Source organism: Phalacrocorax aristotelis, chromosome 2 (assembly GCF_949628215.1).
Source record: "Phalacrocorax aristotelis chromosome 2, bGulAri2.1, whole genome shotgun sequence".
Lineage (NCBI taxonomy): Eukaryota > Metazoa > Chordata > Aves > Suliformes > Phalacrocoracidae > Phalacrocorax > Phalacrocorax aristotelis.
The window spans coordinates 144,702,435-144,725,583 of NC_134277.1; the positions used below are offsets into that span (position 1 = coordinate 144,702,435).

At 38.8% G+C, this 23,149-nt stretch overlaps 1 protein-coding gene across 2 annotated transcripts in view; it reads right to left on the minus strand.

The window, feature by feature from the left end:
• RNF19A (ring finger protein 19A, RBR E3 ubiquitin protein ligase) overlaps positions 1-23,149 on the minus strand; it is a 59,940-nt gene that overhangs the window by 13,827 nt on the left and 22,964 nt on the right. For both annotated transcript variants that reach the window (XM_075085505.1, XM_075085504.1), the window contains exons 2-3: positions 6,983-7,737; positions 964-1,172 (exon numbers count right to left, since the gene is read on the minus strand). In XM_075085505.1, coding sequence (XP_074941606.1) covers positions 964-1,172; positions 6,983-7,599 — 826 coding nt within the window. In that variant the 5' untranslated portion in view covers positions 7,600-7,737. The remainder of the gene's footprint in view (positions 1-963; positions 1,173-6,982; positions 7,738-23,149) is intronic.

Here is a 23,149-nt window from a genome sequence, read left to right on the forward strand (position 1 = left end):
CAAGGATGCACTAGCTATTCCCAGATGGGAACAGATGCACAACCTACAGGGCAGTAATTTATTTTAGTCTCTTTTAGAATTTATTTGAAAAGTAGAGCAAGATGCCAATTTTTAAGACAAGATGGAGTACCTTGCTAAAATAAGCCAGCACAAATAAAGTATTAGAGACTCCCAAGTCTAGGGCTGGATTGGAGAACGACAGCTCTAACTTACATTCGAGGTACAAGAGAGGCTCTTCTCCCCGAACATCTACCTTGTTTGGTCAGGCAGACAAAAAAGCCGCCAAATAGATCCGAGTTTGGTGAAACTCAGAGCCAATTCTTATCAATAGCAAATTGGACTCTTGCTCTGCAAAACACTACTCTGAACAGTTCACCCTCTTTTTTGGGGGGTTACAAACAAGTTCAATTTTAAGATGGGATTGTTAGCTTTCTGGTAGCCAAGACAGAAGAACATTTTATTGAAAAACAGAAATTGGTACTAACAAACAGATGTCAAACATCAGAATTGGCATCAGACTAATAGTCTCTTTTGAAAGCAGAAAATCAGTGTTTTTTAGTTTTATTTTAAACAGCTTTTATTATTAGCAGCCCTGTGAAATTTCACCTACAGTGGAGAAAATAAGTGTTCCCAGTGTGTAAGTGACACAACTAATGAAGTCAGCCTGCCAAACACAGAGAATGCTTTGCAGCAAGTTCCTTGACTTCACATTTTCAGCTACAAAGGAAGAATTTAAACTGTTGACAAGCCTGTAAGGTTGAAGTCAGGTGCCGTAGTCACAGAGTACTTCAAATTACAACATTTAAAATTTGAATTAAATCTTAAAATTGTATATTTTATGTTTCTGAAAGACGAAGACGCTAGTATCTACAACACTACTATTCAGTTCTTTCCTTTTTAGAGTTAATTGTGCAAATGTACTAGAAAGATATTTTACAGGCACAGTATCCTAATCATAAATACCTGCTGCTCCAGATTCCTGGCTGTAACTAATAGATGAAGAACGAATTGTTCTCAGGCGCAGACTTTGCGCTCTCTCCTGGCGAGCAGCATCACAGGTCTGGTTTGGATGCCAAATCTGCTTACAGTGGTAGCAAAACTCAGTTCCACAGCCTTCTCGTCCACATGTAAGTTTGGGACAGCTGGCACATCCAAAAGCGATCACAGCATATCTTGAACGATCAAGAGGGGAAAGAGAGAATTTTGTTAATAATATAGATGGAAGCAGACAAGACAGCTGCCAGAGCAGCTGAAGCATGTACAAAGGCAGTAGACATCAGGAGCCAACATTAGGTGGCCAGCACAGGTTCCTTACTATCTCTCCCCTTCCACAACTCTATCACTATTGCATTAGACTAACAATGTACAGCAATGCTACAAATAGAGTAACACTTTGCTCTACCCCACCTTAATAACTTGATGTAGTACTGGAATATTCTGTATTTAAGGCTGAATGCAGTGCTGTAATGTTTAGGGTCACAAAGCAACCACAGTTTAGAAAAGCAGGACGATAAAACCAAAAAAGGTATTTAAGCAACAAGAAAGAGTCATAGTTTCAAAAGTGTGCCAGTCACTACGGGCATGTCTAAGCTTGACCCTTTCTGTAATCTGCGACAATACCTGCTAAGCGATCTGTAATCTATTACTGTAAAGGCATCTGACTTGGTACTGTATGACATTTTAGTATTTTACTGGTTGCCTTTTATCATGAATACCACTATCTACTTTAAATGGATGTTTGTTTACTCTTTATACTTTAAAATTACAAAACCACAAAGCAAGTATTTTATAAATAAGGATTTCTCAGTTAAGTACTTTTTTAAAAATATTTTTTAAAAGTACATTTCAAACTGTAAATGCAGAAACTGATGAGTTCAGGGCCTCACTGCCACCTTTACTCTGACAACACTTTAGAGCAAAAAGCTCCAAAACCATTGAGACTTACAAAACTATGTCACACTATTTTGTAATCAGACACTGCATCAACAACTCTATACAATGACAGAGTTGTTGCCACAAATCAATACCCCCATCAGGTTTGTATTTCAAAATTCACATGATAAAAATGCAGATAATGTGTATTATAGTTCATATTAATACTAAACATATATATATACACACATGCACCTGAATTCCTACCCATTGTAATTTTTCAATGATTTTATGTAATAGCTTTCTTTTAACTAGGAAACAATAATAGGTCCACTGGTATGAACACTTAAAAACAGATCTATAGTTTTATTCATGTGAACAGTCCCCCTGAATAGACTTCAGATTTATAACTGGAGTAGGGCTTAAATGTATGGCTGTTCAAATGAAGGTAATTTTATTTTAGAAGACTATTTTTACACCCTGTCCAATTTATAGCAGTTGCATAAAATTAACTCAAAATATTCTTTATCAGAAATGATACTAAAAAAGTTTTTCCCGTATCTATCTGAAAATGTAGTCGCATCTGAAGCCTGTAAAGTTAATGCAAGTCCTATCCCTTTAAGTGTTTTAAAACCATATGTTTGAGGTTTCCCCCAAGAAGTTCTGCAAACAAGTAGGATTTTTCAACCTTTAATTTACAGATGATGCAGTTACAAATAAAAATGAGATACATGCTTGTCTGTTTTCAAATATTTACTTTCCAAATAAAAATTTGTTTCAATAATTGCTAGACTATTCTATATTTTTGCCCAGTTAATCAGCTCTATTTTCCCACTTACAGCAACTGAAGAGATAATTGCTGCGTATGTACACAATGAGACTCTGATCCAAACAATTCTTCAACTTACAGGGATGCATCCAAGACTGACTAACATTATATCAAAGAATCTCAAGTGTAGGCCACAGAAGGAAGTATCAATTTATATCCTGCTTCCCACTGCTAATAAAGAACGGGTGCATCCCTGAATGCCCTCCCCGTTTGGGATCGATGTATTGGCATACCTTCTGAAAGTTAACTTTTTAGATCAGATCAAATCTCAGTCCAAACTGTACAAGATTACACATTTAATTTCAACATTTGGCATTCATTTTACAGATGATGCAAAAGCCAAAAGTTCTTATTAGGCTGACAGAATGGACAAACAACCAAATTCAAAGTAATAATGAGTATAACAAAAACCAGAGGCAAAGAGCAATTAATTGAATAAAGGATGTACAGTAAGAAGAGGAACGACGAACTTCTGCTCTTTTGCCCAATCTGCTTTTTGCTTGACAAAGAAGAAAATCTAGGAATTGCTGCTCTCTTCTAATGTCAGCAATAAAATCTCAGAGCAAAACCATCAAATAATTCAGAGAGAAAAATAACACATTTGGAATACTGATTCACTAAGGCTTGTTAAAATGACATTGGAAAACTGATATGAAGAGACAGAATACCAAAAAAAATTTCATCAGGAACAAAGCCCAAGAGGTTTCTTTATCCATGCTCCTTCCCCAGGGAAGGATCACCTATTTGCCAGTGTCCCCTAGCAAACCACTGCAGGTTGGATGCAGCTGGCCCAGACTTTTACACCTTTTCAGGTAACGATGACAGTCAGGATGCATTTGAGCTTGCGACAGAAGCTGAGGATGAAGTAGCCTAGGGTCACAGAAATACCATGGTGCCAGCGGTATAGACCATTTCTAGCACTAAAGGAATCTAATGCCAGAGACCCCACACCTCCCAGGCAGCTCATCCAGGTCATAACTACTGCAACAGAGGTTCTCCTCCAATCTGACCTGCAGTTCTCTTGTTGGAAAGATCGTAAGAAGTTCTCCACTGGATTACTACTTCTCTAGTAATACACTTAATACTGCAGTTAACTTTGTTTCAAGATCTATTTGGTTCCACTTTTGCCACCTCTAGGACCTGTTTTTACCCCAAATAGAGTGAAAGACAGTTGAAGACGACACTTAAATTCTTAACCATTCTTTATTGTCTCCTGAGAACACAGGGGCCCCACAACATAGGGGGAAAAAAAAAAAAAACAAAAAACCAACCCCAAAACAAACTCCACAACATTTTAATAGGCTAACCTAGCTTCCCTCCTTTTTTTTCCTTTCCTCATCTTCCCCCCCTCGGGAATCTAAAGTTTTTATTATTTGCTCTTTAACTGATCCAGATCCTTGTCCAAGTGTGATGCCCAAATCCTAAACACAGTATTACATAGGATATTTCATCAATACTGAGAAGAGCTGAAGCATTGTCATTCATCATCCACTCAGTTCCTTCTTTTACCTATTTGTGCAGTAAATTTTTCCTACCAAAATACTCTACTTCACACCTATTTCCTATTTGTTACAATACTTATTTCTCATTTTAAAGACAACTTGAGGAAATAATGCTACCCTCTGAAATCATTGCACCTCTCCTACTTTGGGATTAATTGCAAATATAGTAAATACATTCCATCCAGCTCCTTCATGAAATATTTGATCCATGCTAAAATCAGGTCAGCTACCATCACAACCCTAACGCATTCTGCTAGTACTATATATCAAAAACTGTTCAGAAAAAAAAAAGCCCTCAGTTTTAATTGCATATTGTAAAAGTTGATTACAGTTGCCTGAGCAATTAGAAACTGCGACTACTGTCGTACCACGTAATTGTTAAAGCAAATGTCTGCTGATCTGAAGTTTGTTCTAAGGATGTAACATACAGCATGCACAATGTTTGCTAGCATAGGCTGTTCAGTGAAAGTCTGAATAGTGTTTGCTTCCCTAAACCTCATGCCTGTACAACTCCTTCCTCCATTCTCCTTCTATGCTCCACAACAACATCAAATCCCTGTTATTACTTTCTATACCACTCCCACTCCTCCTTCCCGCCTCCCTCTGGGTGCTTTCTCCCAGCTTCCCTGGGCAACTGCAATGCGAGAGATCAGTGCCACAGCAGGGTCCCAGCCAGGCACATACCAACTTGCCAGACGGTGCTGCGGTGGCTGCCTGGAAGGCCAGATTTAAAAGGTAACTCTAGGATTCCTATGCAGATATTTCCATGGAGGCATTACTGATGGTCCTTTTGCCCAAGTATTAAGTTTTTTTTACTGAAGTGTCTTTGATTAACTTACGCTGAATGCTCAGGCCCCTCTGCTCAATGTATTTGAAGGTGTGTAAGGTTTCAAAAGAGATCAGAAGGATGGGAAAAAAACAAAACATGATTGCACGAGCTCTTGCTTCTTTAGGATGACAACCACAAAGAGTGATCCTGCTGAGAAGTATCCAAGTAACCAACTTCATCTGATTTTGAACAGTAATGAGAATTCTCTAAGAGGGTACTTATCTGTGCATTGAAAACAGAATCTATCACTTGGAAGCATTTCCCTACCACATGAAATATTCTGAAAAAATCATGTTATCAAAGGTACAGTTAAGGTTACCCATATAGTACTATTTTGTTCCCCTCACACAAACACTGCCATAGTTTAGCTGCCTGGCAATATCCTGTTTTCCACAGGATTCCACCTTCAGAGTAAGGAGCATGCAGCAGGCAGTTCTGGAGCAATAATTTAAATATTTGCTATATACTATCACATTGCTGTGGTCCCGCATGATTGCACAGAACTTGCATTTTGCCCTGACAACCCGCTTTTTATTTTTGTAATTGTATTATCTGTAGCAATTATTGTTACAGTTTCTGACAGTTTAAAGATACTTAGGATTTTTTTAAAAACAGAACTGAGGCACAAAAAATAAACACGGTGAAAAGTCTCCATTGAACACATCTGCCTTGCCTTAGTCTACTTACTGAAGTACTAAAACAAAAAACCCATCAAATGCATCTGCATCACTGAAACATGGTTTAATAGTTCTTACGTGCTTCCCCTTACCTTGTGTAACAACAGTTCATCCAGAACATGAAAACTCAGGGAAACTTGAACAAAGAATACTTCTGCCTATCAAATAATGCCTTCTAGTGCCTGTTTTCTTTGGCAGTATTAAAATTAAGAGCGAGCTCTACTGGTTTTGTCCACGACTTCCTTACAACCTCATGCAGCAAATCCGTATCTCAAGTCATTTTTCCTTCTCTGCTCAAACTATACCACAACAATGCTACCCACTATGGACCAGAGGGCCTAAGAAACTATCACCCTTCCAGTCCCTGCTTTTGACCCGCATGAGCAAATTGTTTCATTTAAAGTATGAAAGCAAAATTGTACTTCAAATATGTTTTTTAACATATCATTTAGGTTTGAAAGCCTCCTACACATAAGCACCTGAACACTAATACGGGAATATTTAATCTACCTAATAGCCAATCCTATTTTGCTTTTCCTCTTCCAATATTCTTCCTTTTCTTCTTTCTACTTACTGCTCATCTGTGAGGCTTTGATCTTTGTCATCTTCTGTGAGTTTTTGGTGTGCACTGCACATCCGGATCACAGTCATGGCTATAACCTTTAGACATTTCTGTAATGCAAACAATCTCTAAAAAAGCAATTACTGAAGAATGGCATTATGAGACACCAGTAGCAGAAAAACATGATGAGCTGCTCAGCAGTATTCAGCCTACTCATGTCAGAATTCAGAATGGTTTCAGAACCATTTAAGTATTAAAGCAATGTTAAAGCATTACATTACTCAGATTACAAACAGAAACAAGCTGATTATTATCTTACATCAGAATCCTGTTGACAGGCAACAAGTGGTGTATCAACCAGCCACAAGATGGAAGATACCTGAAGCTGGAGAGGCCTTTTTATTGAAAGAAAACCTTCAATTATTTTTCCCAGTTTAAAAACCAAAATACCCACTGTGCTTTAACAAATGGACTAAGTTAAAAAGTACAATCACCAAATTTCCAATTCTCTTTAGTCTGAGCTTTGCATTGTTGTTGTTCGTTTGTTGGTTGTTTGTTTTTTTTTTAAAGGATAATTCTGCCTGCTACCTACTCACACAACACATAACAAAATGCTAAAGTAAAGCAATTAAGTGTTCAAAAAGCATAATGCTATGAACTTTATCTATTTATGCTGTCACCTTTTTTGCAGACATTGGGAAAAATACATACCCACAGTCTGGAGCTGGGCACCACCTACAGTCAGGATCTGCAACCAGCCATCGCCTGAGCATAAACTCTTCATATTTTTCCATCAAGATGTCATCATTCAATATCAAACGAATATCATGAGGATTAAATCGTTCCGAGCATTCTGGACAGCTAATATTAACTCTGCTCTCTGAGATTTCTATCCGGAGATACTGACGCAAGCAATCCACACAAGATCTATGGTGACAAGTCATTATCTCTGGGAACCTGTCCTTGGAGTGCCGCAAAAGGCACAAGGGGCATTCCATGAAGTCTCCACTTGGTTTGCTGCTAGAGGTTGTTCCGTTATCAGAAGAGGTACATGTGGAGAAAATAGAGTTCTTGTCTGTACACATTTCTGAGTGAATACTTTCAATACTTGCAATTCCATCAACACCTCCATTTAAATCCCTAGACTTGCGTTTTGTGTCTTTTTTTCTCCGAAAAAGAGAGCCCAATGAAATTCTTCTTTTCTTTGGTGCCTTTTTAACTGACGGCAAGCTCACAGAGGAAGCAGAAGACTGGAGGTCCCGATCAGAGCCCATTTGCCGATGTAAACTCATGTCTAGATCACTCATCAGAAATGGGTTAAATTTCATATACAATCCTAATCATTTTTAAGGATCAAAATAATAGAGTCAGAGGATACAGGCATATTATTATGTAATCCAGTTTGAGAGTCTTCACGCATAAAATTCACATGTATCCACTTCCAACGAATTCTTCAGAGGATTTCCCTGTATTAGGAGGAAAGACAAAAAAAGATTAGAATCACATCCATCATTTAAATCACTTTTGGTTCTGAAACACCACAGCACTCCAATGACCTGTTATTCGTATTACTACCATCTTCTCACCATCTGACCCAATACTTCTTTCCCTCGGCTTTTTCTATCCTTCACACCGTTCTCACCTTAACAAGCCTGAAAATTTCCATGTGGTAAAGGAACACCTTTGTTACACTTAAGCAGTGCCAAGAATGGCATCTTTGCTCCCCTGCTCGCTAAGAGGGGTGGGAGTGTGTGTGTGTGTACACATGTGTGGGAACCACCATAACCCAAGATGACAACTAAGTAAATGTACAACAAGTTCTTCTATAAAGCATAGTAACAGGCTTACAGCATTGGAAACTTTCCTGTTACTTCTACTTTACATTTTCTGCCTATGTGATAAGGTCACATACAAACCCAATAGAGTTAATTAAAAGAAACGAAAGATTTTTGTGTGTTTTGAATCTATTTAGACTGCCAGCAGAAATTAAGTCACTGTGCCTAAACAGCTCAAGATATTCTCAGAATCTAAGGGTTCTCTGAGGAGTCTGCAGATGCATATTTATAACGTAAGACACCCGAATATTTCAGGAAGTAGAGCTGCAGAGTGAGTGACAGCCAACACCGTCTCGCCTTTCAACTTTCATGTTGCAATTCAAGCAAAGACTAGAGTTAAGGTGACAACATTTGAATATTTCATCATACTGATTTTTATTTTAAAAAACCACAAAACCCAAAAACCAGATTCCCATCACATACCAAGCTTCAATTATTCCCTATGTACAAGATGACAGCAAAGATTTCCTTCTGTTCCCTGTTGCTTAGCTGACTGGCTCCAAGAGGATAGAGGAAGAAAGGTGTTTTCCTATTTTCCTCCAACAGAGGAGACTGCTGCAAGAAGTGGCAGATCGCCTACAGCCAAAACCACTAACCTCCCCCAAACATGCAAATATTCCCACTTCTTGGAAGCTTGATTGTACAAAAGGAATTTTTCTCAGTGAACTGCTCCTGTGACAGAATGATAAGGTATTTCTTATGCAACATCAGTGTTGCCTATCTGGATGCAACTACTGCTGCCACCATTTCTTTCCTCAGTGTTTCCCAACTTACCTCCCAGAAAGGAGTGCACTGGGTTTCTATGGTTTTACCATAGGATGCTAAAATCAGAAACTGGATACAAAAAATAAGTCAAAACAAAGGAATGTAGAGGGACACTGATGACAATACAAAAACATAAATTCTTACTTATACATCTTGGTATGGAGAAGATGAAGGGGGCAGGGGTGGGTGTGTGAAAAAACAACACTGACTGAGGTGAATGCCTCTATTTACCCAGAGCCCAGGCAGTTTGCACACCAGCTAGAGACCAGCTGAAAACAACTGTGTATTGTATTTCTCCAGGGTAGGATCACTGAGACGACTAGGTCAAGACAAGGAAGTTTCAGAGGAAGACTGACCAGCAGCGGAAACAGGAATCCCTCTCCAAAGAGGAAACACAGAAATAGCCCACGGGCTGTCCAGCTCATCAAAGAAACACAGGCAGCAAACCCACTGCTGGGCCCTCTTCAGACTACCGTTGCTTGACATTACATACGTACTAGCAGGTAGCCGTGTCAATACTACTCAATTTATACTACCATCCAGTACAGTAGTACCCTATAAGAATACTACCTTCATCAATTTAGAAAAATATGATCTACAAATTAACCCAAAATACCCTCACATCTCCTAGTTTTGCTAAAAAAAGATCTTATGTTTTCAGCCACTAGACTTTTTGTTTAAGAAAAAAATTAAAAGCCACTATATTATTTTTTTTCAAATGCTGAATTATTACTACTTCCCACCCCCCTCCAAAGGAAAATCATACCTCTGTTGAACACTATATATAAAAAATAATCTTATTCCCAGGGTCTAAAATAAAGCATATTTCAAGAACATAACATATTCTTCCTTCCCTCCTAAGGGAACACTTTCAGCCTAAAATCTAGTCAAAAGGAATCTTGGATGCTCGACCTGTTTCTGTTCCCAAAACAAACTTAATAGTTTTACAGCAGCTAGTTCTCATTAAATGAGCTAAAACGTTCCTTTAGGTAAAGAAAAAAGGTGGAATCGAAAAAACTGCTCAACAATGACAGAAGGGATCACCCTTCTCTCTAGGATCTTGGCATGATGTTATAGCATAGATACATGCTGTTGGTACACAGCATCCGAAATATACTACAGATACACAAACCTTATAGCCTATGGCTGATGATAAGTTTAAATGTCTAGGAGTGCAAGAATAACCTTGAAAGCATAACTACACACAACATTTGTATGTTCGCACAGACACTACCAGGACAGTAGAAAGTGCCATCCTCCCCAGGCCAGGAGAGTCCACGAACAACATGAACTGCATCAAAGCACTCATTTCAGACAAGAAGGTGTTGGTTTTTTTAAAAAAGGGAAAATATAAAATAAGAAAAAGTAGGAAGTAAACACAGTAACACAGCCAAGCGTATGACTACAAGCCTTCCCCTCCTCCCTTTCTCTGGAGAGGAAAGAATGCGTATTACAGCATTTTTGCCAGTTCCAACAGATGTACAAAATCAAGAAATAGCAGCTCTGGTGATGAACCAGTTGTGGGTGTTTTGTTTTTTTTTTTTAAAATAAATGTTCTCCCATGCTCTGAAGAAAGAGACCAGTATGTCCTATAGCTCTCTTTGCGTAATGGGATCTGATAAGCAGTCTCTCGGAGACAGCAGTTTGCTCTTCTAAAGAAAATGGTTACACTTCGTCAGGATTTTTGACTAGAGAAGCTGCAGGTTATTTCAGGCAATCATCAATTATGGTCTCTAGATTCAAATGCATAACGCTAGTTTTAGAAGCCATACTCTTCCTTATATAGTAATTTTGGATTGCCATTTTTGTGACGTTCAAAGATAACTTTGCTGTAGTGAAAAGATTCAGATGATTTATTACAGGAAAAAATGAAGACAAATGTTACAATGCTAATAATCAGAGCTGTACAAAATCATAAAAGCCTTACTAGCACAATCTGGAGCACTGGCCAGTTCTCATGTTGCCCAACCCAACACAGCATCTGCATGTTTTTGCAGACAAAAAGAAGGAAAAAATATTTTATTCTCTACAGCCAGAGAACACAATGCCTGTGTTATTCCAGTAACAACGAGTCCACATGAAGGAGATACACTGTGTGAAAAATGAAGCTGTGAAATCAAGAGACTTAAAACGAGCCAAGACAAACAGTTATGGTAATAATAATGAACCATCTGATTTTGAGGGGCAACATTCCTTGCCAAGTTCTGCACCACTCTCACTGACCAGTATAAACTCTGTCAACATCCAGAAGAAACTAATATGGGCAACAGAGAAGGGATAGAAAAACCACACACAGAGTATAACTCCTAAAAATATAAGTTCACCACTGTCCTCAACATTTCCTCAAAAGCACTTACCAACTACAGAAAAAGCATGTTTCTGGCTTCCCGCCACACCTAAAGCCCTACTGCAAACCCGAATTCCAGCCATGCTTTGCATTCTGTTCGCACCACAGACTACCACAAAACACCAGTTGCTACTGCGCAAACACACCTTGTCACACGGAGATTTCCAAAAGCACAAGTGACATTTACAGACATAACTCTTGACCATGCTGCTTTAGGTAAATGCTATTGCTGACCATATAATGAAGGGGGAGAGAAATGATATCAGAATAATCTTGCAAAAGAAGTAGTTTTCAACTCAGAGATGACTGGGGTGAAAAATATCTTCTAGCATGGTTCTCCATGACATAACCTTTCTTTGTCTCATCTTGCCAATTTCAAAACTTAGGAAGTACACTAGGGCTACAGTACAGTAGATAGTACATATATAGTAGATAGTGTATCTAAATAGTAGAGTATTACCCTACTGAAAAGAGTGATAAAGCCCTACTTCCATAAGCCAGCTGCTGTGAGAGACTGACTGCCTCATGCTCCTAACTGTCCTCCAAACACACCAGAGGCACAAGCTCAACATGCTGCCTGCTCTTCTGTTACATATTCAACCTGGTGCATGGGAGCAACAAATAAGGGAGTCTGCCATCAGGACAAGCAGCTTTACACACATTTGCAAAATGAAGGCAGGCTTAAACATTTGAGTGGCAAAGGAGAAAACCCACCATAAACATAGATGTAGCTACATCCTCACTAAAACCCGTAAGCATTCCCTCATGTCACTGGTGCTTAAATGGCAAATTTAGACCTGTCCTGTTACAAATGAACACTGTCATGGTTTTAGCTGGGATAGAGTTAATTTTCTTCACTGTAGCTGGTATAGTGTTGTGTTTTGGACTTAGTATGAGAATAATACTGATAACACATTGATGTTTTCAGTTGTTGCTAAGTGCTTACACTAGTCAAGGACTTTTAGAACCTCCCATACTCTGCCAGGTGCACAAGAAGCTGGGAGGGGGCATGGCCAAGGCAGCTGATCCAAACTGGCCAAAGGGATATTCCATATCATATGATGCCATGCCCAGCGTATTAACTGGGGGAGTTGGCCAGGGGAAGCAGCAGTCACAGCTAGAGGACATCAGTCAGCAGGCACTGAGTGATTGCATCACTTCTTAGTTTCCCCCTCCCACCACCACCCAAGGTTTCACCTTTCTATCCTCTCTCTTTTCCTTTTTATTGTATTATTATTGTTGTTGTTGTTATTACTATTACTGTTTCATTTTAATTATTAAACTGTTCTTACCTCAACACAAGAGTTTACTTACTTTGGCCCTTCTGATTCTCTCCCCCATCCCACAGGAGTGGAGGGGGGAGCAAGCAAGCGGCTGTGTGGTGCTTAGCTGCTGACTGGGGCTAAACCACGACAAACACTGTTCATTTTAGGCATTTGCTCCTCCTTGCAACTTAACCAAACACCAACTTTGTGTTAGCATACTGAAAGCTATTTCTTGATCAAAACTGACTAACAGCTTCCTCTCTGACATCTGTAATTCCCCACATCTGTACTCTGTAGCTGCTTTCTGAGATGCACTGCTGTGGCTTCAAGAGAACTGCAAGAAAAAAAACAACCCAGAGCTTGAAATTCATCCACTGCCAATGCATTACAGATCTGAAATATATTTCTGTCTCCTCCTTCCAATTAATATCACCTGTCAATCTCACAATAACCTGGGATTTCTAAGCTATGATGTTCTTAACATAGAGGTATCTCTAAACATCTAAGAGGCATCAAAAACATTTTCCTCCTTATTTACGCCATAGTATAAGAACTGTAAAAATAGTGGAACAAAATGTAAAACAAAAATATGCAAAAGCTTAAGCTACTAAATTAAACACCAATGCACAGGAGTTTTAAACAGCCAGCAAGTTTCTCATTTCAATAGGCATTCTTTAAATGCCAATTCATTTCACAATAGGTTTTAAATTGGGGGGAAAAAATTGCTGGAGGATTTCTAAAAGAATATACCCCTACTCGCCTTATACATGCCTCAGGCTCAACTAAAAATCCAGCATCACTAGAGTTAAAACAGAGTGAGGAACAGTCTGAAAGAGCTTAACAGTTTGAACAGCTATGTGCTTCTGTAGCACTATGTCCCATTAAAAAAACCCCACGATACTCACGTCAATGCACATGGTGTCAGAGCATGGGAGGACTGTTAACTTGGTTTATTCACAGATGATTTAGCACAAGCAGAATCAACACTTTGCAACTTGGAAGTAAACAAATGGAAATTATGTCGAAACAGCAAAGGTTCTGGCAGAACCTTTATGTGCACTAAATTGAAAAATAAAATCCTTTAATGGCAACATAATGCAGGATAGGCAAAATGCTTAACAATTAGCAGAACGCACTTACGACTCCTTCAATATATTTCCCCTCAAAAACTAAAATTAGGAATAGTAACATTTTCCATTTAATGTTTACAAGACTGTAAAGATATTTAAATTCCATTTGTGTGGGGGTTTTTTATGTCTCTGACTGATTTCTAATAAAAGGTGAAATTAAAGGGTTGATACTATTTGGATTAACCGAAAACTTTAATCTATGACACAAAGTTTAAAAATTCATATCAGAAGATTTCTCAAGCTTTTAAAATTACCCCAGACCTACAGATACTTCTCAAACATTTATAGTGATTTGTTACACTATGCCAGGATACAAAAATGTAAATTCAAAGTGACTTAAAAAATTAATGTAACTCAAACTGAGCTGTGTACAACTACTTTAAAAATATACTCAAACAAGTTTTACTTCATTGTGGCTTTTCTCTTTTTCAAAAGAGAGCACCAGCACACTAGTTTAGGTTTTACAAAACTGATCTAAGCAAAAAGTAATTCTTATCTTTCTGTCACTTTTGTGGGAAGATATCCTTACTTTCCTGTCCTAAGAGCCACATATGTGAATGCTTCTCTTAAAGCACAAATCCCATTCATTATGAAAGTTACCAGAGTTGCTTCTACTACTAGTAAATCTTTTTCAGAGTGAAAAATCACTTGACAATTTAGTTAATTAGGCTCTCATTTCTTCATGCTTACAATGGCCTCTGTGCAGCTATCAGTAGTCCATTATTTCAAAAAATAGGACTCCCAAATCCACAACTGATCAAAGACAAGTTTTTCAAAACTTCTAGAAATCTGCTGTGTCAAGTCTCAAACTTTACATACCATCTTTAGACAACAGAAGAACAGCTCCAGTGAAGTAATTCTACTTTAATTTATGCAAATCCAAAAGGCTGGGAGGCGAGTTGCCTGCAAGTACCATATCAAGCATTCATTCACTAATTTCACATTGCAGCTTGCAGCAGGCTCAGTGAAGGTGCTGAAAAAGTCTGGGACATACCCATATCAGCACAGAACTGATAAGCAGAATGGAGTAGGGCCCTTATCCCTAAATTGAAAGGAAGTTAAACCCTCTGGGACAAGCTGGCTTGACACACATAGGCCATTAGACCAGTACCAAGTAAGAAACAAGGAAGCTTCCAGGAGCAAAAGGACATTGCTTTAACATATGGGAACGCAGAGTCAGTTTACTTTAGGAAAGTTTTCTAATAATTAGGATCAGTTTAGAGATGCCATGTAATGCCCTGTTAAAATTAAACAAGAGACCAGTACTAGATACCAAAACCAGACAAAAGGTTAGAGCAATCCCTTCACCACATGCAAGCCCTTCTTTTCAGTTCACAAAAGCAGTAACAGGATGGCTATTTATTTGTAAAGCATCTTTCAACAAACATTAAAGTAGAACATTATGGTTTCTGTAATCAACTTTATGTCCAGATTGTTACTCCATATTCTAAATCATGTTATAAAAAAACTTGATATTTACAGATACTATTACACAAGAATTTAAAAGAAAAGCACTTGTGAGTCAGAGATACTTTAATCTCTTAAAAATCTACATACTGCACTGTTACCATGTCCCAGTTTATTCTGATTGCACTTATTTTTCCTTAAAGTCTTGTGTCAATTATCTGGAAATTCTAGTTTCACTTACAGAACAAAGCAATATTGTTTGTAAAACAATGAAGCAAACAGACTATAAACCCGCTTGTGCTCAAAGCCTGAGACGGTCAGACTAACCAGGCATTAAAATCAAAAGATTGACAGTATTTAAAATACACTGCAGCCTGTAGAGTACATGCTGCAGAATTGCCAAAAGTTAACTGATATACAGTGCTCTATTTTAAAATTCACAATGGTATGTAGCACATGACAAACCAATCCTGACAGCTAGAAAAATCTTCAACAGCTTATTAAAAAAAGTTATGCTTCTTCCTTAGAAATTTATGTGCAATACATCCTGTATCATGTGTCCATGACAGCTGCTATTAGGAAAGGAAGTCTTGCAAGCTGCTAAACTCATTCTGAAAGTCTCTGAACGACTGATTGCCAACTCCAGCAAAACTGTTCCTCTTGTGGATAATGTTTATAAAGAAAAGAGTACACTAAAGCACCTCCCCTAAGTCTGGTTGGGCTTCCCCCCCCCCCCGTCATCATCTTTTCAAACCCCAAAGTAACACACCAAAACAAAACTGCTTAGAAGAGAAACATCTTTTCCTCGAAGATTCAAATGTTCAATAAATTTCAGCAGCACTTTCATAAGCAAGGTCAGCTATGATAAGATGGAGCCCCTCTTAAGGGCCCACATTGTAGTTTTTTTCAACAAATGCCAAACAGGCAAGAACTCCTTAAATTCTAAAAACATTAATTTTCCAAACCAGCAGCATTAAATCTGGGTATATTGAGTGCAACAGTTGACCAAAGCTAAGAACTCAGTGGAGAGACGCTCTCTTTTTGTGAATCTCTAGGCCTACATCTGTTGCAAATAAGGCTAACGGGATCCGTTTTCCCTTATCTAACTCAGCAGGGCAGTCTTAGTTCAACCATGCACTCACTTGCTGTGTCGAAAGCTTATCCTATGCACTGTGGTGCATTACTGTAAGTAAATATACACCAAACACAGCCAACAGAAACCAAAGTCTTGGAAACACTGTGGGGAGAAGGGGGGGAAGGAGGAAAAACAAAACAGCACCAGAACTTTTAAATATGTTAATCCTTTAATCATTAAAATCCTCACACTAGTACTACTTTTTTTTCTTAGGTAAGTGATGGGAATGTATTCTTTGTGCAATGACATGTATTTTCACTTCTGAATAGTGTAGAAAGATTTATTTATATATACATTGAAGTGATGTTCTAAATCATCTGACTAGCTAGTGGTCTGTAAAGTAGAAACACCACTAAGGGATTAAAAACTGCACAAGCCGCCTATGCACCAAAAGAAGTTTTAATCTAACTGTAGTAATACTTTCATTTAAACTAAGCATTCTTTCTGAACATCAGCTGAAAAGAAAATTAGCCTGTATGAATGCATCATTCAAAAGAATGGCAAATGACTGTTTAACCTGCCTGAGACACAAAATTTCCCATAAACCCAAAAATCTTTCCCATCCCTAAAGTAAAAATATACTGTAAATTCTGCTTTAAAATTCTAATGCTCTGTAAGAGCAATCAATCTAAAAGAACCAAGGAACTTAATTCTGAATTCTGTCTTGTGAGAATGCTTATATGGTAAAAACAGATCCAGATACTTCATCAATACAGTCTTAACAGCATAAATGAAACAAAGTAAATTATCTGGCAACAGCAATAGAAAATATTCCCAAAGTTAGTTTTCAGAGGTTTTTTGCTCTGCATTTAATTTAGTTGAAAGCAAGTATTCCCCACTTTTGCTTTTATTCTTTAAAACTACTGCTGAATGACATCTCTGAATTTCCTGCAGCTGCTTTTTATTCTAAACTACACATTGCAAAATAGTCAGAATAAATATATACACCAGTGAAAGAATATCAGAAAGTTTTGTTTCTTGCAGTGTCACCAGTCCTGCAAGTGGAAAACACTGCAACACTCCTGAATGCTGAGATCATTCCTACAGGAAAAACTGCTCCAAAATGAAAATAACCAAGACTCACAAATTTCCAGAATACACACATGTAATTTCAGGTCTGTAATTTTGCCTGATCAAACAGTAATGGCTACATACTGAATTCTGACAAGCTTTCGTTTTCAAGAAGGCTTTAAACTTTGCTCTACTATAAAACCAAACCAAATAAAATGTACCGAGATATAAGATGGGACAAATATTGTAGTAGAGGGATCTGAAATCAAAAGCCAGAGTTTCAGAGAGACCACATGGACAGAATTTGAAAAGCATACCAGAGAGAGAGCAGCTTGGGGGGAATATATGAGAGGTAACAGATCTCAGTTCCTGGCTCCTATTGATTTTTAAATTCCACAAGAGCCAGAGGTTTCTGTCCTGCACTGAGGAAAGATTATTGACCAGCTGACTGGCAGCATTTTCCAGTTCTTTTTTCTCTGGCATAACAAACCTTTATTTTCAGTGTGGGGAAGAAAAAAAAAAAAGAAACCCCAAAAAACAACCAAGAGAAATAACAAACACACACTGATATTGAAATAGCTTTGTCTTTAAATAAGAGGTGCTGGAAACTATTAATGGGTTACTTTTTAATCCTCTAGTGTATTTTACCAGTCTTATTAACAAAACGGATATACAGATATACTTTGGATATAACTCAAAGTGAACTAACAGGGAACAAGTTCATAAAGACTTTTGAATTATTCCAGTGAGACCAACTTAGGCTCTGTTACCTTACCATGGGATGGGTTAAGTTTCTGAAAGCCACTGTGACAACTCACAGCAACTTACTAAGCCACTGTAACCTGAGAGTGTCTCAGTCCTTGAGAACTGAATGGCTACTGTGCATTGGTCTTGTTCGAAGTCTCTTTACAGAGAAACTAATAACTTTGGTAAATATAGTTCAATATAAAACTTTCAGAAACACTTGGGTGATTGAGTGAATAATCCATACCAGTCTACTCTAGCAGCAGCAAGTCCAGGATACAGACAGGAACTATGACAGAGTTTTCTGAACTCTGTTATGGCTAATGCTGTAACTGCTGAAACTGCCCATGGGGCAGGTACAAAGTTACACCAGTGTAACTACCCACTCCTGTTTGCTCAAAAAGTGAGATCAGCGTAAAACCCAGTACAACATCCCCAATTCTACTACTGCCTGACCTATGAATTTATTCTGTCAGTATGTTAACTGAAAAATCTTGCATGGACATATTTCAAATCACCAAGTCCGTTTTTTGTTGAGTGATAGCTCTAGTTAAACCAGTGCAATCTGAAATACAGACCGAGATTTAAAAAAAAAAAAAAGACAGAGAGAAAGAGAGACAAAAACAAAGACAGGGAACGGTCTAGCCAGGGAAACAAAAATACTCCATCCTGCCAGGAACACTGCCTCTAGCTTCCAGACAGGAAACACTCACTGCCTCCAGAAAAGCCATTGGCGTCAGGAAATGGCAGAAGTACCATGAAACTTATCTCACAGCCGAACCTAATGTAGAACGAAAGGAGAGCGTTAGAAAAGGAAGGTAAAGACAAACCTACTAGCCAAACATGCAGATCTTTGCTTGTGAATACATGAGGTGAAAATTTCAATCTTACTAACGCTTCTTTGGGGGAAAGAATTAGTGGAAAGGATTCTTCCAGTCCTGCTGAAAGAACTAAATAAAACGACCAGGCTGAAAAGATAGAGCCTATTCAGCATACACAGAGCAAGAGAAGGGGAATGATCTAGCAGCCTTTACAGACAGGCTCCACTAGCACTATAAATAGTGTAAACACTAGTTAAAAAGCACAAAGCAAGAAAAAGCTGAATGCTTGTCATTTAAAGGACATCTGATCCTGTACCTATGCTGGAAATACAATATATGCCAACAGTAGGAGTTATTCTGCCAGCACAGTTATTCCACCTACAACAACATCATATACTATGCCAAAAAAATATGCAATGTCAGCACACAGCAGGATTTAGCCAGGTTGATGCACGTTTTTCCAAACATTTCTGACAGCAACACAGTGTAAGTCTAACAGAGACTGGGGACTAAGCAGAGTTTCTCTATGCAAAAAACCTGTATCAAATGGCTAGAAAAGTTAGTGCAAACACACCCATTCGTGGCTTTAAGGACTTACTCTTTTGAAACTTTTAGTCCTCATTGCCTCGTTAACCGCATCCAAACAGGAAGCAACGCGGGGGAGTTTGTGAATCCCCTGCAAGCCACTGTACATTAGCCAGAAGCCTTATAGTCCTGCACGTCAGGCGACGTTCTGGATCACACGCTGCTGCTGAAACCTTGGCAATACTGCAACATTCTGCATTGTCAGAACGCTTCACACCAAACTTAAACAAAAAAAACCCCAAAACACCCCCAAAAAATCCCCAAAAGCCTCAGAGGTTCCCTGCTGTGCTTAATATATTTAACAACAGAATACAATGTCAGGAAAAAAACCAAAACAAACAAAAAAACCAAAACAAAAACCCACGGGTCCTACAGTGATTTTCCTCTGGCAGTTGAGGAATGCTGCAGCAGCACTTAGTGGCAAACTCAGTGAGCCACTGCCAGAAAGGAGAAAAGTAAGCATGGGTCAAGATGTATTTGCACTATTCCATTTACACCATGACTTCTAAATTAGCAAGTTATGCCTCCACTGCCAGGCCTCACAACACGGAGTCTTTCTGAAATACAACTCCCCTGCGCTCATACTTTTGAGGAGGGATTGCAAAGCCTTTTCCCCTTGATGCTTTCCCCCTCCACACCTCCCCCTCCCCGATTTACCCATGCAAACTCACATATTCTAACACATCTTCAAACACACTTTGTTGGTTGTTACTTCCCCCTGCCCAAGCATCATCTTAAACGGCTCTTTCTACACAATTATGGAAACATCATTAGTTAGGCCTCCTTGTGCAACAGACTGTGACACATCATCCATTTCAAACAATTATAGGCACAAAAAAATTAAGCATAATGCAATTCCTAGAAAAGCTACTGTGCTTATTTTCTCCATTATTTAGGACAGCTAAACACTTTCTAATTATAGTCTCCAAGCAAACCTGCATTATTTTAGGTTCTGAGGTAAAACCATAGTTTGTGGTTTTTAAATAGTAACACCGGTAATATGTCTTCAACTATACCCTTTCTAGTAAAACTTTAAAAAACCCCAACACCTTAAGTCAGATTTAAAAGCCTCCTACACTACAGAAACATCACATTTGGTAAACTGAATTAGTACAGAAGATGCTGCCTCAGGCCAAGAGTACTTGTTAGCCAAAACCTGAGATACAGTCCTCAAATGTCAGGATGACTTTTTCCTTTAAAAAGCAGAGTAAATAATTTGTAAATGCTACAAAAGCTTCTTTGTTGATTTTTTTTAAATTGGCTGCAATCCTCTAGCTTGACTTTGAATCCTGTCACAGTGACATCCATGGTTCTGCTCTGATGGCCTTAAATATAGCTCTCCTGAGCTGTTTGCATCCAGATTAAATCTTAGATGAAACAAGTGTTTTAAATTGAATCTAACATGGGCTTTCATATTCACTTCCAAGTCAAAGATATTTGTTTAATCAGCAATATCAAAAGCCGACCCTCTGTTCCTGTTAAAAATAAAATACTACTTTCTCTGGCAGATCACAAATTCAGTGTCTTTAAGTCCCTGCTATCTTTCTACTGGCAAGTTAACTATTATGAATTTCAAATTGCAGTAGATGATTACTGATTTTGCTTAACTAAACCTAGTGTTAACATTGGGAAAAAAAATTCCTTAAGCAATACATGTAGTTTGCTTCTGAAAAATATCCTCACTTGGAACACCAGCAAAGAACTGTTACTGTAAAGTTTAAAAAGCTAAAAACAATATCCTGCAAGCCTGGGGTGCCAGGCACGACTATTTACAAAATAATCTGAAATGTCTGTAACAAACCAGTGGGACAATACATAGTTTGTCAAGTGCATTTTGTACCCACAAAAGATATACACCAAGTAGCAGGCTACAAACACCATTCATAATTTTTCCCCCCCACCCCGCGCTCTGCTTTGATTCCAGCAAGAACGACTTAATGTGCACAGTGCAAAACCTCACCCTAACTCTGCTGACGTCAAAGTTTTCTTGCCAACAGATGCTTGTGAAGTAGTCACATAGCACAATGGAAACTTAATGTAACTCAGAGGTTGGACTCCCAAATTGGGAAACAAATGCAGAAAAGCAGGAAGACAAATTCAGTTTTTCAGTCTGAGACTATGGCTGTATCAGGCAGTCTCTCCTGTGACTGGCTCATTTTCCAGGCTTCAGGTAAATTCTCTGTATGAACCAAAGCCAGGAAGAGAACAAAGCAGCAGCAGTAAGAGCTGAAGAGGTTAGCTGGAGTAACCAGCTAAGCAGCAACCAGAGAGCAGGCATGGCAGAGGCACAGCCCGCTGCCCTGTCGCGTCCTCCCAGCAGGTCACAGCGGCTTGGCACGAAAGCAGCACAAGCCCTCAGCTAGTGCACCTTGTCCCTTCGGGCCATGCAGCCTGACCCAGACAGAGCAAGGGCAGACAGCAGTGCGTTTGTCTTCTTTTCCATCTTCAAAAACAGAACAGATGCCTCAAGTAAGAAACATTTGAATTATTCTAAAACCAGAAACTGGAGCCAAAGCTAACAGTTTGTATACTCGGCAGATCACTTAAGACGAAGGGATTCCTGAAACTGCCTGCAGACACCATGTCCATGATGGTGGCAGAATACCTCACGCTGGCTATCTAGGGAATGAACAATAATACTTTTTGAGATCTATTTAGTAACTCAAAAGCCTCCTCTATTCACTCAGCTTTTTACATCTACCAGGGGTCACCTCTGCTCCAACGCAACACCAGTAACATTCTAATTTTTCACTCAGAAAGGTAGCATTCACTCAGCAAGCCACACACAGACACGAAGGCACATTCACAAGTGTGACAGCTCATGTCACAGATCCTCAAAGTCCAGCCTGCACACAAAAGGACATTTGCAGTGACCTCACCGCACAAGGACCTTGAGAGCTGTCCTCACACCTTACTCTCGGCTACGCGCATACATTTATAATAAAAGGCTCCTCACTTCTATCAGAGCTTCTGCCCGCCATATAACGAGCACCACATCAAACACAAGAACCTTCACAGAGGACAGCAGTAGCTAAAATGGATTTAAAACACGGATTTTACAAACCTGCACACAAACATTCAAGGACTAACAACACAGTTTCCACAGCCACTGACAACATGACTCAGTTCTTGAATGAGAATCAGCTCCCCGGAGAAAAATGAGCATCTGACACAGAAACCAAACAAACCAGAGATTATCTTGACATTTTAACACAAACCAACCCCAAAGAGCTTTGAGCTTCATATTCAAAAGGCCACATCTACCTCTAGATAACCTGGTGACACTATGAAACATTACCTGGAGTTGACTGTATCCTGTTCCAACTCGGTGGACTGATCTGGACAAACCTGTACTTGTGTTTGCCATCTCCCAGCAAGACCGGATCAATTAAAAAATACCTGGACATGATGCCAGCTGCTTTTCAGGAGGTCCAGCTATCACAACTTCTTTCCCCTCAGCTGTAAGGACTACTACACAGGTAAAAATGCTAGGCTCTAGTCTCAACCCAGACCTTTCCTTTGGCTATTGAAACAAATTCCAAAAAACACAGTATGTTTTCTTAGGGGGGCAGAGGGGAGGAAACAGCCAGGGTAAACAACTCCAAAACTATTTAAGGTTTCAAGAATGGAGTATTATCACCAGCTCCATTCTTCACGCAGCACTGAACTGCCTACAGCAAAGGCGAAACACAGCTGTGTGATAGATTTCTTCCCCAAGTCTGCTTTATAACACAGGATAAAACATCCACAGAATGAATAAGTATCCTTGATGACTGTTTTGTATTCGATTTGAAATGTACTTCTCTAACCTTGTTACACTGCAATATGCATGT